This window comes from Ascidia mentula, chromosome 1, assembly GCF_947561715.1.
Source record: "Ascidia mentula chromosome 1, kaAscMent1.1, whole genome shotgun sequence".
NCBI classification, from domain to species: Eukaryota; Metazoa; Chordata; class Ascidiacea; order Phlebobranchia; family Ascidiidae; genus Ascidia; species Ascidia mentula.
Genome location: NC_138566.1, coordinates 17,830,574 through 17,847,693, shown reverse-complemented (window position 1 = coordinate 17,847,693; position 17,120 = coordinate 17,830,574). Strand labels below are relative to the sequence as shown.

At 41.2% G+C, this 17,120-nt stretch overlaps 3 protein-coding genes across 3 annotated transcripts; 2 read left to right on the top strand and 1 right to left on the bottom strand.

Annotated features, from left to right (window-relative positions):
* The first annotated feature begins 850 nt into the window (after positions 1-850).
* Positions 851-2,676, top strand: LOC145912132 (uncharacterized). The gene is made up of 5 exons (XM_082999551.1): positions 851-978; positions 1,152-1,317; positions 1,487-1,640; positions 1,725-2,442; positions 2,560-2,676. Exons 3-4 carry the CDS (start codon positions 1,581-1,583, stop codon positions 2,004-2,006), a joined length of 342 nt encoding a protein of 113 aa, XP_082855677.1. The 5' UTR covers positions 851-978; positions 1,152-1,317; positions 1,487-1,580; the 3' UTR covers positions 2,007-2,442; positions 2,560-2,676.
* Positions 2,104-7,459, top strand: LOC145888702 (adhesion G-protein coupled receptor G2-like). The gene is made up of 17 exons (XM_082979525.1): positions 2,104-2,120; positions 2,267-2,442; positions 2,560-2,682; positions 2,826-2,951; positions 3,579-3,697; positions 3,836-4,015; positions 4,171-4,262; positions 4,421-4,526; positions 4,811-5,026; positions 5,084-5,203; positions 5,351-5,485; positions 5,735-5,844; positions 5,977-6,184; positions 6,310-6,439; positions 6,512-6,672; positions 6,815-6,985; positions 7,176-7,459. Exons 1-17 carry the CDS (start codon positions 2,104-2,106, stop codon positions 7,296-7,298), a joined length of 2,313 nt encoding a protein of 770 aa, XP_082835651.1. The 3' UTR covers positions 7,299-7,459.
* A 6,918-nt stretch (positions 7,460-14,377) lies between these two features.
* Positions 14,378-16,850, bottom strand: LOC145902737 (uncharacterized). Its single transcript, XM_082990838.1, has 2 exons — positions 16,451-16,850; positions 14,378-16,147 (listed from the first exon to the last, which is right to left on the bottom strand). Exons 1-2 carry the CDS (start codon positions 16,809-16,811, stop codon positions 15,354-15,356), a joined length of 1,155 nt encoding a protein of 384 aa, XP_082846964.1. The 5' UTR covers positions 16,812-16,850; the 3' UTR covers positions 14,378-15,353.
* Between the last annotated feature and the right edge of the window lie 270 nt (positions 16,851-17,120).

Genomic DNA, 17,120 nt, shown 5'->3' with positions numbered 1-17,120 from the left:
CGTATAGTGCGCAATTAAAGAAGCAAAGTCGGCAGAATATGTGGCAAGCCTTAAAGTTGCTCTTCTATCGAATATTGTAATCAATATACCATTATACTTTACAGCTATATTAGTGATAACATAGGAAAAATATAATGCAAATATGATTTATACAGAGAAAATGTCATATATGATTACAGGAATCAGCCTGTGCAAGTCGGTGACCGAAGGATCAGTCTGCGAATCAATATAAAATATATTTATGATATATGAAATAAATATAACGATAATGGTGTCATATATTCCAAAACTACGAACATATGAACAAGTGCGAATCAAAACCCTTGTGAGTTTTGCACTGTGTGGATTGGAACAGTATGTTATTGTATACATTTACACGAGGACTTTAGACTGGTTTCATGTCCGTATATCTTTTCAGATTGAATGATCAGACATTTTCATAATTGCTTTGTCTGTAAATTTAGTTCTCTACCAAATCTTCAGTAAAAAAATTTGCTTTCGTCAATCTCGCTGTCGTCTTAGGGATGTCGTGGGAGATTTCTCGTCGAACAGCAATGTTGATTTTCATTTTCGCATATGCTCTTTGCGGTAAGTTTGTGTACTAACGATTGCTGTTAGTTTACTCTGCATAAACGAATGCGTACATGAAGTGAACTGTGTTATCTTGAAATGATTGTAATCCAGGAAATAAAAAAAAATCTAGCCCATAAAATCTGTTTGATGCTGTTTCGTTGACATGCTTTCCAACACCGGTACCGAGCAAAATTTTTGTTGACGACACGCGTAAAATCAACAATGCAGGTATAGCATAGAAATGCCGTTGGAATTTGAAAAAGAAACGAATTTTTATATTGCGTCTTTGAAGTTTTTACCGTAGTCAACCCAACAGTTTTAAAAGCAAGTTTCAGAGAAATATATTACATCGCTTTGCTGGCGAATCGGTCGTATCGGTTTTCATTTTACTTTGTTGTCTTTGTGGTAGGTATACGTGTAACTGTTACGTAACAATTGTGATCCAGTATTCTCTCACAAAGAATACAGTATTAGTAATAAAATAATAAATTGATGCATTAAGGTGTGTTCCTGTTTGTGTTCCTGCTTCGCTGATGTAGTTTATGATAAACTAACAGCTGTTGTCTGTTTTTTTACAGAGGCCCAAAACGTGGACTTGGTATTTTTAGTGGACAGCACCTCAACCATTTCTAGCAATGATTTTCTAACATACAAAGCTGCCTTTATGTCCAACGCTGAAAACCTCCCATTGTCCAGTACCTTTCACGCTGCTATTCTTCAATACTGAAACCAGGATGTCAGAAAGTAAGCATCAAGTTGGTAAACAGAATTGCCGCACTTCTGTTCCTTGGCATTGGAGTTAGTAACAGTGCTATCCCTAAACCAATGCTACTATTTATACTGACTGCAAACAACCACAAATATATCGTACAAAACTGTAGCACATTTTGGCTATACAATGCATTTATTTTAGCATCGACTATCGTACGGATTCCTTCTATCAATATCCAACAAAACTGGGCAACTGCACTGATGTGACTTGTTTCAAAACTGCCGTCAACGACAACATGCCCCACATTCTTGCTGCGAGCACGTTTACCTCAACAGCAATCAAGCGAGCTGTTCTGGTGAGTGTGCTTGTAAAATACGAAGCAGATGTAACCAGAGTTCCGTTTTTAGATTCAATTTCTTTTGTTGCATATTTTACGCAGATTGACTTCGCGGAATCGGTCAATTACGTCAATTCAAATAAGTTCTTAATTGTGACAACTGACGGTCCTGCGACTGACAGCAATACTTTAGCTGAAAGGCAAGTATTGTCGGATACTTTACATTCGAATTTTGGGCAACCTGACACAAACCCGCTAGTACTTGGCGTCGCCCTAAGCTGTAAACAGGATTTGTTACAAACCTCACCACCTCATGTACTCCCAAAAAAAGATGGAAACAACTCTATCATTTCAAGATTGTGTCCCGAAACTGATAAGTGGTGATAACGTTGGGAAAATTTCATGCATCGAATGTAACTAATTGCCTATTTTGCACCCTGCAACCTTTACACATGTTGTACAAAATTTATATACAGTTACAATGAACCCAATTATGCAGTATATATCATTAACACCAAAGTTCCTTGATGTTTTGAGTTGTGCACCCAAGGCCTATGCTAAATGTGGTGGGTTTTCAATATTTTGAAAATAACATTAAAAGTTATTCACACACGTTTACCAAAATGGGGTATTTTGCGTTGCAGTGTTAACCTTACCATCGCTAACAACGTTACCGTGTACACCATTGGCATCGGTCTAAATGTGGACAGTGCGCAGTTACTGCAAATAGCTGGAGATGCCTCAAGAGTTTCTACAGTGGCTTCTGTTTCCGATTTCTCTGCATTACTGAACGTTACAACTAAGAAAGTAGTAGCCCAAGGTAATTCTGCTAAGACTTTTTGTCCGAAATCTGAACGTAGACGTAAAATTGTTGAATCTTTTTTGTTTGTCTGTTGAATAATATGAACTTTATGATTTAAATAATTCCCAATAAAAGCTGTAACCACCACGACCATGACACCAACCACAACCACCATGGCACCAACAACAACGACCACCGTACCAAACACGATGACCACGCCGACAACGCAGACAGCAGTGCAACCAAACACCACTTCAGGTATAGTATTTAAAGCGTTTAAATTTGAGACAAAAGTAGAAAAAACTTAAACAACTTGATAGTCATGGTTACGTTGTACGTTAATATCCTATGTATGGAAAACTTCCAGTTGCTTTCAGTAAGTTCAACATTTCCATCAACAGCTTTAGGAAAATGCCACGCGGTCACGTGTTTACCTAACGGAGTGTGCGATTCCCAAACTGGAAGCTGTAAATGCAAACCGGGTTACTCTGCTACGCCACCTACCGGAATTCCTACCTCATGTGATCGTAAGTCGTTGATCATGAGTTCTATCACGAAATCACGAGTTGTTTTCACAAACTTTTCAAGCTCATTTTCAATACATATCAATACACAAATTTAATGATCAGAAAAAACGTACTTCTGTAAAAAAACGCTATTGCGTGCAGAGGTGGTAATTTTCAACTTATTAAACCTTAATTTGTGGTGACAACAAACGAATTTACTCAAACATCAACCAATTATTGACAAACTGAGCGAAAATTTGTTAAAAGAATTGATTAATTATTGAACTTCTTACTCATAATAAAACAAATAACAATGTGTTTGTGACGTCACAGTGAGATGTCCTGCGTTGAACGGAACAAATTTCACTTTTCCAGAAACTTCAATCGGATCGAACGTTTTTTCGATCGAAAAGTGCCCAGATGGTATGATTATCACGTCATAATCAGCTATTTCCTTAATCGCTTTGCAATTAGGCTCAATTTATCAATTTAAGTTAATTTTACCTTTTGAGTTCACCTGAAGGCACTTCTGATGCCGCCTTCTGCACCTATCAACGCCAACCTTTCAATCAACCACGAACCTGTTCTATCTTTTCTGCTGCGTTGCGTCATCTAGCGGTAGTAGTAAATTCGGTTAAATGTTGGCAGGTCGGGAGATTGCTTCCGCCTCGTGTGCTATTGGGAAGGACACTAGAAAACTAACTGCAAATTTCACCAACATTGTGTCGGTCCCTTGCACCAACACCATCACTGACGTCATATCCGGAGTAAGTATAGCTTATTATAGTGTCACGGAGCGGTTTAAACGCGCTTTGCAACGAAACCATTTGTTGCATTTACATCAGAAGTTGGGCAAAAAACCTTGTCGGGGGATTCTTCTTTATCTGACCTTGTTACCCCTGCAGATAAACGTCACCGATCCGTCAACTGTGACAACTAAGGTCGTCGAAAAGTCACTATCACTATTGGCGATTGTGACGAGATCGGGACAGAACACGTCATCAGCTCTAATCTCGGATAGCGACACCCAGAAGGCAATCGATATCCTGCTGGTTTTCAACAACCCGAACGCTTCAACGGTGGCGGTAAGACGAGTAACTATGGTGTTATAACGACGTCACAACTTATGACGGCATGTAAATTTTCCACTCCAATTGTTGTTATCAATCAGCACTGAAATGCTCTACGTACGGTTGTAAAGTGCTTGTGCGTCATTCGAACTCTCAACCTTTTGTTTCAGATCACAGCCAACGCTTTGCACGACAGCATAGCAGTTGTGAGCGTCCTGGCTGTTTCCGTTGTTGCCACTGGAAATCAAACACAACAAGCAATGTAAGTAACAAAAAACCTGGGCCACTAAACATCAACATTCAAGTCAGTATAGAAACAAATACAGCAGCAGATCATAATCCCGTATAACATTTCACTTGTTTGCCTACCCACTCGCTCGGGGATTCGAACCCGTAACCCTTGTAATTTATTTTATGAAGGCAATCAAACCAACTTGTGTCCGTGCTCCAGGATTTCAGTCGGCGAGTTGTGATTCCTCCAAGCAAAAAGTCGGTGACTCTCTCAACCAGCGATATTTTCCTGCAGGTAAAAATCTATTAATGGAAAACAAACCACAGGATATTTTCTCTGTTTTGTTAAATACAAACAGAATGCCATGGCAACAACATGAAAATTGTGTGACGTAGAACAATTTGTCGGTAGGCAGGATGACGTTTTGTTATTGAAATGCCTGTGTCGACATGTTTTACAATTTCAACTTCTGTCAATGTTGAAAGATTTAACACAAATGCTTAACCATTCGACTTTTTCCAGTGTCCATCAAAAACAAGTTACATTAACATAACACTCATGCGCTTAACTATCCCAAGGTGACCTTGTCAGTGAAGAACTCGTTGAATCAAACCAACAACGTCACTCTGACGCCATCCGGAAAAAAAAACCTTCCCATCGGTGCCGTCGTTCCTGGTTCAATAATCGATTCTCTAACGAAGTCCAATCCGAACGTGCCACGTGTCACTTTTATCGTCTTTCTCAACGACGCTCTCTTCAAACAAAACAAACCGAGCAGGAAAACCCCGACCACTGTGAGTTGGTTCTGCCACCATGATGTCGTCACAATTAACACTTATTACGTCATACAGATAATTACCATCGAAATTGGGACGATAATCAAACTTCCACCAGGGAGGGCAATTGTTCTGACTTACAAACAAAACCTGACGTATGGGGAAGGGAAGAGAGACAAGAACAACCCAACAAAGGTCATCACTATAGCAACCTAGTCATGTGTATGGAATTAAATTCAACCAGGTTTTCGTGCTCCGGATTTATGGACGTATTAAGTCATCTTGTGACGTAACAATAATATATTATTATTTGAATGGAATCGAACCCATGGTTTCTTACAGGCAGTTTATACGGATTTTGAATGTGGAGTTTGGGACCCGATTGCACGAACTTTCACCCAACTCTGCACCTTCCACAATGGAACGACAGAGAAAAAATGTTTGTGTAACCAAGTCGGTAGTCTGTCTCTCCTCTTCGTAAGTACATATGAATAGTTGTGCTGTTTGAAAACGAGACGTCATCATATATTAGTGTGACGCCATCAAGCATAAGTAAATTAACGTAGGGGTTGGCGGACTTTGTAAATGAGGTCTGTGACGACATAGAGGTAATGGGAACGACTGCGTTTTTTAACCCACAATAATAATTGTCGAACGTTTTCCTGTTGTAACTCGACCACGTGACATCAGTTTGGTTCAAATATTGACAACAAATCTCGTCCCCAGCAATCAGAAATTCTCCCGTCCAGTTTCATTCAGGAATGGTTCAGCACAATCGGTTTGTCCATCTCCAGCTTCGGTCTCTTTCTAACAATCATCATTTATTTGGCGGTTCCGTGAGTTATTACGTCATAATTATACAAACGTTTGACCTTGAATGACCTCACTTTATAATATTTACGCATGAAACGCCCATTGTCTGCAGCCCTGTCCACCACAATAGATTCATATAAACTTTCCTTCCTCAGAGAACTCAGGATCCGTCAACCTTCCATCTTCCTCATCAACATCTGCATTTGTCTCCTAGCAACCAACCTCATATTCCTGCTCGGTCTCTCGAACGTGAAACGCGACACCGAGTGTTACGTCACAACCGTTCTGCTTCACTACTTTCTCCTCGCTGCTTGGTGCTGGATGTCGTCAAACGGTTACAACATGTACAGAGCACTGGTTCAGGTTAGGGGATTTCCGAAATGGCGTTGTTTGTGATGAAAGTTCATAGGTGACGTAACAAACAAACGATTGTTGTAATTGGTTTAAAACAAGATTTGCGACAAACACCAAAACGTCGCTATGTTCAGGTTATGTCGGCCAAGTCCAAGAACACGTGGAAATTCGCTGCCTTGTTTTCGTATGTACTGCCTCTAGTGGTAGTCGGTGTGACAGCAGGAGTAACCTTGTTTCACTTTGATCCTCTACAACCTAACACAGGTAATTATATAACAATTTCCATTTAATTAACAGGAATGAATGCCCATTTTTACGTCACACACGTGTTTGCAGGGCAACCTCTGTTCCAATCCACGTACAGAGCTCGCAATATGTGTTGGCTTCAGACTCTTTCCTTCAGATATTCCTTCATAATCCCTGTCGGGATACTCGCTATAGCGAACTTTTTCTTCTGCTCATCCATCATAGTCCACCTCACCTGCAAGCGGCAAGCGGTGAGATCACGTGACAACGTTGCTATAGTGACACCGAACCTTTTCTTTCTAAATAGTGGTTTAACTTTTTGTGCACTACGAGTAGAGAAAAAAATACAATAAACATTACGTCACCACCATTGACGTCATATTATGAATGCAGATCCAGTCTTCTGCCGCCGAACGCACAACGACTCATGACATGATTGTTGCCGTGACACTCGTTGTCATGCTGGGAGTCACGTGGTTGTTCGGCTTCCTCATGTTGGCAGCTGACAATAAGATTTACCTGGAATTCACCTCGTGGATCTTCTGCATCTTCAATGTTTTCCAGGTGATTCCCCTAATTAGGTGTGGGCGCATTACAGGATGTAGAGTAGGGACTTTTCCAACGAGTTTTAAAAAGGGGAACGAAGAGACCAAACAAATAAGTGGGTATCAAAATATTGAGTATCAAAATATTGAGTATAAAGATATTGAGTATAGAGGTAGATATTGATCCGCTGTAATCACTTTCCCACCAGGGTTTTCTGATTTTCATCCTAAACTGTGCGAGACAAGACAACGTCAGAGCTCTCTGGCTGCACCCAGTGGTGAGAAGCATGACGTGTGGAAATTATTACGCATCCAAACCAATTTCTGATTGATCCAAAATTGAAATCCGATTTAAACAACAAAAGTCGGGACAAAACTCTGATGTCCGGACTAAGATCGCCGATGCTTTCCAAAGTCTCAGGTTTTCTCCGCAGATCGAATCAATTCTGTTTTTGTTTCTTCAATAAGTTTCGTTTCATGAAAGAAGGCAATTAACGACAAACCTCATTGTTTCACCTCACGACGTCACAACGGTGTATTGTTACGTATCAATTGGTCGGGATGTTGCAATCACGTATTTTGCAAATTTGTTTGTGCGAAGCCGATTTCGACGCGAAAACAAAATGGTTTAATATTGGGACCCCAAGGTCATCATTTGTACCCGTTGAGAATTCAAGGTGATAATGGCGCTTGTTCCAGTCGAGTTAACAACGGGTCGACGGTAAAAAATGGAACTTTAAATTCAGCAAGATTTCTTAACTGGGGGTCTTGGGGACCCTAAAGGGACAGTATCCTATCAGGGGGTTCACAGTGACGTATCTAGAGGCTCTTCAGTGACGTAACTAGAGGCTCCTCAATGACGTATCTAGAGGCTCCTCAGTGACGTATCTAGGGGGTTCCACAGGACTTTCAAAACCCTTATAGTTTTAGTGATGAGGTTCATTTAGGGACATCCCCAAATAAATGTCTTCTAAATTGTAACGGGTGAATGGGGGTCAACAGAGTTCACACAGTCGACAAAGGTTCCCTGCTTTATTTGAAGATGATGAAATCATGATGGATCACTTGTTTTATTTACAGAATTTATTGGTGCGCATGAAGTGCATTGAAAACAAACATCTACCACGGTTAAATTGTGCGAAGTTATGAAGTTTCTTTCAAACTTATCCAGAATAAATTTGCGACGAAACTTATCAGAAACACAATGATGAAATATATACATGTTAACAATGGAAAGTTTTTTCTGTCAAAAAATCAAAACTTGAGGCGCCACAACAGTGAATTAAGATACCCAAACACAACACAATAATATATCTCGTCTTTCACACCAAAATTTTATCAAAAAAACAAGACAAAAATCAGTCCTATACACAACGGATTGCCTTCACAAAATAAAGTACGAGGGTTACGGGTTCGAATACCCGAGCGAGTGGATTAGCAAACAAGTGAAATGTTATGCAGGATTATGATCTACTGCTGTATTTGTTTTTACTAACATGAATGTTGATGTTTAGTGGCCCAGGTTTTTGATACTTATACTGATTGATAACAACAATTATCGTGGAAAATTTAATGACGTCATACGTTTTGACGTCGGTACATCACCATAGTTACTCGTCTTACCGCCACCGATGAAGCGTTCGGGTTGTTGAAAACCAGCATGATTTCGATCGCCTTCTGGGCGTCGCTAGCCGATATTGGAGCTGATGACGTGTTCTGTCCCGATGTCGCCACAATCGCCAATAGTGATAGTGACGTTTCGACGACCTTAGTTGTCACAGTTGACGGATCGATGACGTTTATCTGCAGGGGCAACAAGGTCAGATAACGGGGAATCCCCCGACGAAGGTTTTTTGCCCAACTTATGATATAAATCCAACAAATGGTTTCGTTGCAAAGCGCGTTTAAACCGCTCCGTGACACTATAATAAGCTATACTTACACCGGATATGACGTCAGTGATGGTGCTGGTGCAAGGGACCGACACAATGTTGGTGAAATTTGCAGTTAGTTTTCCAGTGTCCTTCCCAATAGCACACGAGGCGGAAGCAATCTCCCGACCTGCCAACATTTAACCGAATTTTCCACTATCGCTAGATGACGCAGCGCAAAAGAAAAGATGGAACAAGTTCGTGGTTGATTGAAAGGTGGGAGTTATCGTGTTTTTGGTGGTCAGAACCTCATCCATTACTAACGATAATTTTCTAACATACAAAGCTGCCTTTTTGTCCAACGGTGAAAACCTCCCATTGTCCAGTACCTTTCACGCTGCTATTCTTCAATACGGAAACCAGGATATCGGAAAGTAAGCATCAAGTGGGTAAACAGAATTGTCCGCACCTCTGTTCCTTGACTTTGGAGTTTGTAGCATTGCTATCCCTAAACCAATGCTACTATATATACTGACTGTAAACAACCACAAAGATACCGTACAAAACTCTATCACACTTTGGCTATACAATGCATTTATTCTAGCATCGACTATCGTACGGATTCCTTCTATCAATATCCAACAAAAAATGTGTGCAGCAAGAAGGTGGGGCATGTTGTCGTTGACGGCAGTTTTGAAACACGTCACATCGGTGCAGTCGCCCACCGATGTGACGTGTTTCAAAACTGCCGTCAACGACAACATGCCCCACCTTCTTGCTGCAAGCATTTTTACCTCGACAGCACTCAAGCGGGCTGTTCTGGTGAGTGTTGTTTACCAAAACGTATTCAGTCGTAGGGAGCAATTCATGCCAACCTATACCATGGTTTCCACTATACGTTACAACTATAGTTTGGTGCTACACAATTATTTAACCGCTTTCTTGTTTAAGATCGATTTTGTTCAATCAGCAAACTTTGGTAATTCTAAGAAGTTCCTGATTTTGACAACTGATGATCCTGCGATTGACTTTGGAAGTCTAGCTGAAAGGTCAGACGTTTTCTGTGTTCCATTAGTCATTCTCACCTAAATCTTTTGTCGCTAAATTTCGCGGCACCTGTGCGTGGGTGCCAAACCTATTTGCCGCATAGTAGTCGTACAAACTTTTTAGGTTGTTCCCGAATGAACCACTCGAGAAATATTGATGGCAAAGGCACACATACTATCCCTTTGTATGTTCAAAAATGCAATGCCCTGCTTTGGGCAGACTGTAGATCGCTACCGTATTTGGTCAACAATTGATAGTGGGCATCATTGATATTAAATTTTCGAAAACACCCACTGAAGCCCCTTTTGCAAAGCCGTATGTTTTACTTTCCAGTGTTAACCTCGCTCTCACCTACAACATCACAGTTTACGCAATTGGCATCGGCCCAAACGCCGACAACGCACAGTTGTTGAAAATAGCTGAAAACGCATCGAGAGCTTCCACGGCGCCTTCGTTTTCCCAATTTTCAGAGATCCTGAACGTTACCTTGCAGAAAATTATTGCTCAAGGTAAATCTTCTGTTAAATAAAATAAAGATGATACATCTAATAAAGAGTATTTTGTACAAATAAGGTTTATGTGTTTTGGTGTTCATTTGTTTTAAATACACCAGTGTGCACGACGACCTTACCACAAACCACAACGATCATGGCTGCAGAAACAACGACTTTGGCTACAAACACGACGACTATGGAAGCAAATACTACGGCCAAGGCGACACATACAACGGCAATGGAAACAAATACAAAAACCATGACGACCGATACAACAACCATGCAAGCAAATACAAGAAACGTGGCACCAACTGAGACAACCACCACGCCAATAACGAGGACCGCGAAAACAAGCAAGTTAACTGAATCGGACAACCCTACCGACCGAACCAAAACAGTGGATGCGACACAAACCTACACTAATTCAGTCGCAGTTGATAAAACAAATAGTGCAACTGACCCGCTTACAACCACTTCAGGCACTTTATTGCTCGTTCAGTTTTCACATCACTTCAAGTTGATATAAATGTTTTGTTAGGGCAGCTCAATATTTATTTTTGTTTTATACAGGTGCCGTGGGGCTCGTGGGGCCCAACTGGGTTCATCTGTTCAGCGCTCTTGCTGCTATCTTTCTACAATAATGAATACATTTTATGCATCATGGTTCATTGTTTGTGACGTTTGTGTATTGTAAGTGTATTCTATATGTAGTCCTATTCGGCTTCGAACCTTTTTTCATTATGGCTTAAAATAAATATTGACACCTTACTCGCAGTCAAACGACAGTTTAAGGCCGCATCTCTGTATTTCTATGGAAAAGACTTTCTTGGTTGGGAAATGCCCTTCTCGAACTCCTTGCGTAGCAGAGTAAAATTATGTGTAACAATACAATGGGTCATGCATGGGCGCCAGTGTTTTGGTTGAATGAGCGCAGATGATTAGGCTGTTGCCAGGGCGATTTTCAGCGTGTTTGAGGCAGTTTTACTATGGTTTTCAGGGTTATTAGTCAGACAGTAAACGTCTTGTGACTGTTTAGATGTCTTGTAACTGTTTTGGGCTTCCCCCCAGGGCTGTTTGTACCCCCCTGGGACTGACAATTTAGCAGTTAGCCTTTGCAAACCCCCCAATGTGCTGTCTTAATGCAGCTGCAATCAATTTTTTTCTGTTCAGCAATAGTAATCCCCCTTCATGAGTCATCAGACCCGGCAAGTTTTTGGCAAAAAACATGAGAAACTAAATTTTTAGGATTTAATTGTGAGATGCGGCCTTAATACAAGGCCAAAAACTGAGAATTTTCACTGATGTGTTTTATGTCAATTTTTATGAATCTCTCATTGTTACTGCCAAGTATTTGCTGCTCCCTACTAAAATCAGTTACTCAGTAGTGTGATCTTGCCATTTTTTAAATGACCATATGATATTTTGTCAAACGTCAACGTCCGATCATTACTGGCCAAAGTTAGGATTGGATTTGTTCCTTATCATGCGGCACCTGTATTTAAAATTACCTTTTTAATGACGCGTTATGCTTGTAGCAAAGTTGCATATAGCTTGAATAAGAACAGATAGCATGTACGTATATGAAACTTAGTGCTTTTTTACTTGTACATATTTCGTTTTTTTTTATTCTGCTTGGTAAGAATTGCTTCAACAGAAAGATCGCCTTGCTACGATACTAGGCACAGTTCCGCACTTGTAATCGAACGTTTTACAGTGATTAGTTGATATTTTGCGACCCCCCCTTTTTTGGCTGAAGTTTATTCCTGGCCTGAACAATGCAGTCAAGTGTGGCAGGCCTATCTTTCGCCTTGTACAGTTTGATAATTTTGTAACCGGAACGAATTCGAAACATGTTTTACTGTTTCATAATGGGTGTGCAACAAGTCAGAATGTAATGATTCGATAATTGGAGACGAGCCTAGACATTCAAAAAACAATACCTTGTTTAAAACGCATGCACCTTAAGGTCAACACGAATTGACATCACAAATAATAAGTTGATGATATCGTCATGTCTTGGGTGAACAGATAAAAGGACTAGATTGTCCGGCCAACCGGTTCGCGCGTGTACTCAACTGGGTGACGAGTGGTTTAGAACAACAATGCTGGTGTTTCCTCAAAGAGCATTTGCATAGGACTGCCTGATGTGCGTTTTAACCTGCAGGCTTTTAAACTTTAAATGAACCCCACGCATCAGATTTATACAAACACACAACCAAGTGAAGCCTGTAATGTAAATATGGTCCCAATTTGTTATGCAATATTTGTCGGTGGTAAATTGCAAAACTGTGTTTGTGCCAACTTTATTCGATCAGAGGTGACAGGGTGCCGGTATCTTTGCGTTGCTGTAGAAGACGATTAACTATTTTCGCTCGTTAATATCGTGTTTTACACAGAATCATTGTTCGCTAGGTGGCGCTCGTGCAATTCTTTATTTTGCCATAAACTGCCGTACCTGTTGATTTTTACACCGAATTGTGAAACGACTTCATTATTTGTGTCAAATAAACTTGCTTGCTGTGGTACAAACAATTCAATAAACTAATTGCATCGTCTAATCTCGTTCAGAATCAAGCAGTTGGAAAATTTATACCAGAGATTACAGATTGTGCCATGTAGTGGAAATATACAAACCGTACAGGCGGCACATTTTGTCTTGTTTTACATTTAAATGTCCTATCAAAGTAAGCTTTTTAATGGATACTTTCTCCTCAATAAACGGCATCGTCGCTTGAAACCATAAACACGATAAGACAAGGAAATACGTCTACGCCTTTGCGGAAGTACAAGTGCTGCAGGAACACAACACGCATCACAACCTATATTTGTAAATCTCTAGTCTTGTGGTGGTTTGTGATAAATTGATTTCCGTCAGTTGACGCACAGCACGAGAGCCGGATGCGGAGTCACCTGATGATGGTGTTCACCTTAAATGGTTTTCGGGACAAATTGCTTCTCCTCAAAAAAGGTAACTCGGGTTTATATGTGTGGTGAATATTATTGTAAGTTATCACTACTATTTGTGAAAATTAGCCGTTAAATTTTTGATGCACCGTGGCTTCCGGATCTTTTTAATTCACGGTAGAGTTACGGTCGAACCCACTATGACCAGACAACAGCTGCTTTGGAATAATATTTTGGTGAACAATGGCATAAGTCATTAAATCACATCTGTTTAAAACGCATGCACCTTAAGGTCAACGCGAAATGACATCACAAATAATAAGTTGATGATTTGCTTAGACAAGATAGTAAGTTGTTTACTGACTAATCCAGTATAATCTCAAACCAAAAAATCGTCTTGTCTTGTTTCTGCATCCGCAATGCGAAGTATCCCGAATTAGTAAATAATTCTTGGTAATATATATGTGCTATCATTTTTGTGTAAAAAATTTCGGTTTGGAACCTTTCGACTTGTTTGCGAAGTAAGAGACTGGACCCTTTCAATCTTGGGGAATAACCAAACTCACTTCGTCACAAGTCAGTTGTTTACTTCCGTCGGGCTGCCCACACCTAGTGACGTATTCGCGTCAATTAACCTCCGCTCTGTATACTGCCGTCATCAGTTCCTCACAAGTGACGTTTGCCCCCCTTTATATAGATTTACAAAAAAAAGCACCTCTGTCTGACCCCTGTGGTTGCGCCACTATCCGCAGAGGATTTTGTTGTTGCAAACAAACCCGTTTCTTCGGTCGTCATGTCTTGGGTGAGCAGATAAAAGGACTAGATTGTCCGGCCAACCGGTTCGCGCGTGTACTCAACTGGGTGACGAGTGGTTTAGAACAACAATGCTGGTGTTTCCTCAGAGAGCATTTGCATAGGACTGCCTGATGTGCGTTTTAACCTGCAGGCTTTTAAACTTTAAATGAACCCCACGCATCAGATTTAAACAAACACACAACAGTCGGTTGCTGTAAATTTGCTAGAATGCGTGAAATTTCACCCTTTTTTTGTTGTTCTGTAAAGCTTTCGTGCGATAGAAACAAAACCAGGCAAGTGGGTGGTTCAGCCGCCAAGGCACAAAATTCTTTCCGCACATCGGTATATGTACATGCTTCACGATTTACGGGAATAGAAAACAAACCGGCAGAAAATCCGCACAAATAAAAATAAAGGATATATTCATTGTAGTTTTGTGTTCTTACGTCTCGTTAAATTTGACAAAGAAATGGAATGCCCAACTATGTTTAAAGTCACACTGAAAAGGCTTCTCGAAAAACTGTTTTTAGATTTCAGGAAGGGTTGCGAAATGTCAAGGTACGAACACGTAAACATAGTTGGGCATGTTTTTTTGGTCAAGGTACGAACACGAACAGACGTAAATTTTCCAAAGCAATACTCGGATAACACACAAGAACGTACCTTTAACTTATTTACAGGATATTTGTATGTTGCAAAATACGGTACAAACTAAACATTTGTCAATACAAAAGTAATGGGCGTTGTGGGTGGACTTCGTCAAATCCAGCATAAATAATTTAGCACGAGAAAATAGTGTGCTTTCGAACACGTAACACATCAACAGAATTCCCACTGAAAATTCAAGTTTGTCTGTGATTTTACAGAAGGTGTGGATGCCAGATTTCATGCGGTCGAATTTGTGACTAAACTTCTTGTCCGCCGTACCTGAGTTGTGTTGGTTGTCCGCTAAACTTGCATAGACGAGTTTTTGATTGTCTGGTCCGCACGCCGGGCTTTCAGGCCACAGTGGTAAGCTGCTTAAAACGCAAAAGCTTGCAGCTTCGTTATCACCTTCCATGACACAACACTTTGCCACCGTTCAACCAAAGTCTTTTTAAAGCGTTCAGATCTGCATAAACCCAGTTAAATAATAGATCTCCAAGACAGTTGGACGGTACGGTACACAGTGCTAGAAGCCTGCAAAGTTTTGAAACAGCCATATAGATAGGCTTCGCCGAAAAATCCGGCGGCACTGACATCAACTAACATAGTACCATAACGTTTTCCAATGACGTCACACTGACGTTGCGGTCGCAGCGTCTTTGCCGTTTAAAGCCACCGAAGTGCTTTTATCCGGCGAGGATCGCACGCGCGTTGTGGCCGTCTTCTTCGAAATGCTCATCGCCATCAAGATGGCTGACTTGAGGCCGGATAGACGCTGCGATACCAGGATGGGGCTGATCAGGCAGTAGACAATTGTGAGCGGGGTGACAATATTAACCATCATGGGGCTGAAGGTGATGTCCGGGATCGCGAAATCCAAGATGAAGAGGACCATCACCGGCGCGGTGAAGAGGAAGAAGAGGACAAAAAGCGCAAAAACAACGCAGTGAGACGCGCGATAGGTTGAGATGGTCTTGCGTATGCCGAACTTCTTGCTGCCGGAATCGCTTGGATGGAATGCACTTCGGACATTGCAGATGGAGCGAATGAGTAGGATGAGTAGGACAGCGCACTCCAGAGCCCACAGGATGACAACCACGAGCAGATAGGACTTGGACATGGGAGTGTAGATCCTTGAGCAATGTTGGTAGGGACAGATGCTCCTGCCAGACACGTGGGACAATGTGCATTGACACAAGCTTGTGCAGTTCCAGTCGGACATGGCAAGAAGCCCGTAGAGGGTTGGCAACGCCCACACGAGGCCAATAAGGAGGTTTGCTTTGCGGCGGCGAGAGGTCGGATCCATGGCGTTTTTCTGCTGATGGTTGGGAAGAGAACGACCCACCACATACGTGCTGTCCTCGATTGCGTAGATCAGCAATCCAATGTTACCGCACATGATGAGCGATAGGGCCATGGTCAAGCCTGCGGGGAAAATAAAGACAGTTTAGAGAAATAAATTGCTGCAAACTACATTGGTAGACAGTACTTAATTTCAACATTTATCGATTTCCTAGAAGAAAACTGTTTTTTTTTTAAGGGCATCGATTGCGAATTCGTTTGACGTGCAGTTGGAATTAATCGGAGAACATCATCCCGTGCACAGTCGTGCATAAATGAGCAAAGATTAATTTTTTTAAACGCGTGACTCCCTATTAGACTTGTTGGCGTTTTGTTTTAAGTGCGAAGGTAATATTTGTCAGCGTAAGGGATATAGAGATAATTTACCTTTGCGCAGAGCCCACCAGAGATTTGGTTCCTCGGGTTCGAAGCCGTGGTAATAGTTGACGAAGTGGTAAAATCCAAGCAGGCAAGTGACGAAGTTCGCCACCAGTGCGCTGGCCACATATCTGTATACATTGTTGTGCTTGAGCTTGTTCCTGTTTAAAGCCACGGCGAAGAGGAAGCCCAGATTTTCGATGGCGATAAGTGCAGGCAAAACGGACACACCGAGGACAAATGGCTCCTTAAGTGGAACACAGGAGTCATTTTCGTAGGACGATAAGTTTCCGTCTTCTACCAGTGGCACAAACGGGTTTTCAGCACGCGGGTCCAGGAAACTTCTTCCAAGCGATAGATTCGAAGTCATTGTGGTTTAACTCAGAACTATTTGTTTCTAGCTTAAGTAGAATCTGCAAAAAAAATTGTATCTTTATTGACTGAACAAAACCCAATAGCCGTGCATGAGATTTCTGCATTACTTTTACTGCAAAACAAAATCGACAAACGCGCGTTGACATATCCTTGACGAAAATATATTTTAGTCGGTCTCTGGTCAGGTCACCCGCTTGCACTGACCGGTATACAATGACAAAGTTTAACAAAAATTGCTTTCCGAACACCTGCCAGCTCCACTCATATTAAAAAAAAACACAGTTGCGAACCCCAATACTTACTG

Excerpts from the sequence above, each read along its gene's own strand:
- LOC145912132 (XM_082999551.1), top strand. The coding sequence starts at position 1,581 with ATGCCCCACATTCTTGCTGCGAGCACGTTTACCTCAACAGCAATCAAG. Across the intron at positions 1,641-1,724 it reads CAATCAAGCGAGCTGTTCTG|ATTGACTTCGCGGAATCGGT; the intron begins GTGAGTGTGCTT and ends TATTTTACGCAG.
- LOC145888702 (XM_082979525.1), top strand. Across the intron at positions 3,698-3,835 it reads TCACTGACGTCATATCCGGA|ATAAACGTCACCGATCCGTC; the intron begins GTAAGTATAGCT and ends TTACCCCTGCAG. Across the intron at positions 4,016-4,170 it reads CGAACGCTTCAACGGTGGCG|ATCACAGCCAACGCTTTGCA; the intron begins GTAAGACGAGTA and ends CTTTTGTTTCAG.
- LOC145902737 (XM_082990838.1), bottom strand. The coding sequence starts at position 16,811 with ATGACTTCGAATCTATCGCTTGGAAGAAGTTTCCTGGACCCGCGTGCT. Across the intron at positions 16,148-16,450 it reads CTGGTGGGCTCTGCGCAAAG|GCTTGACCATGGCCCTATCG; the intron begins GTAAATTATCTC and ends TTTTCCCCGCAG.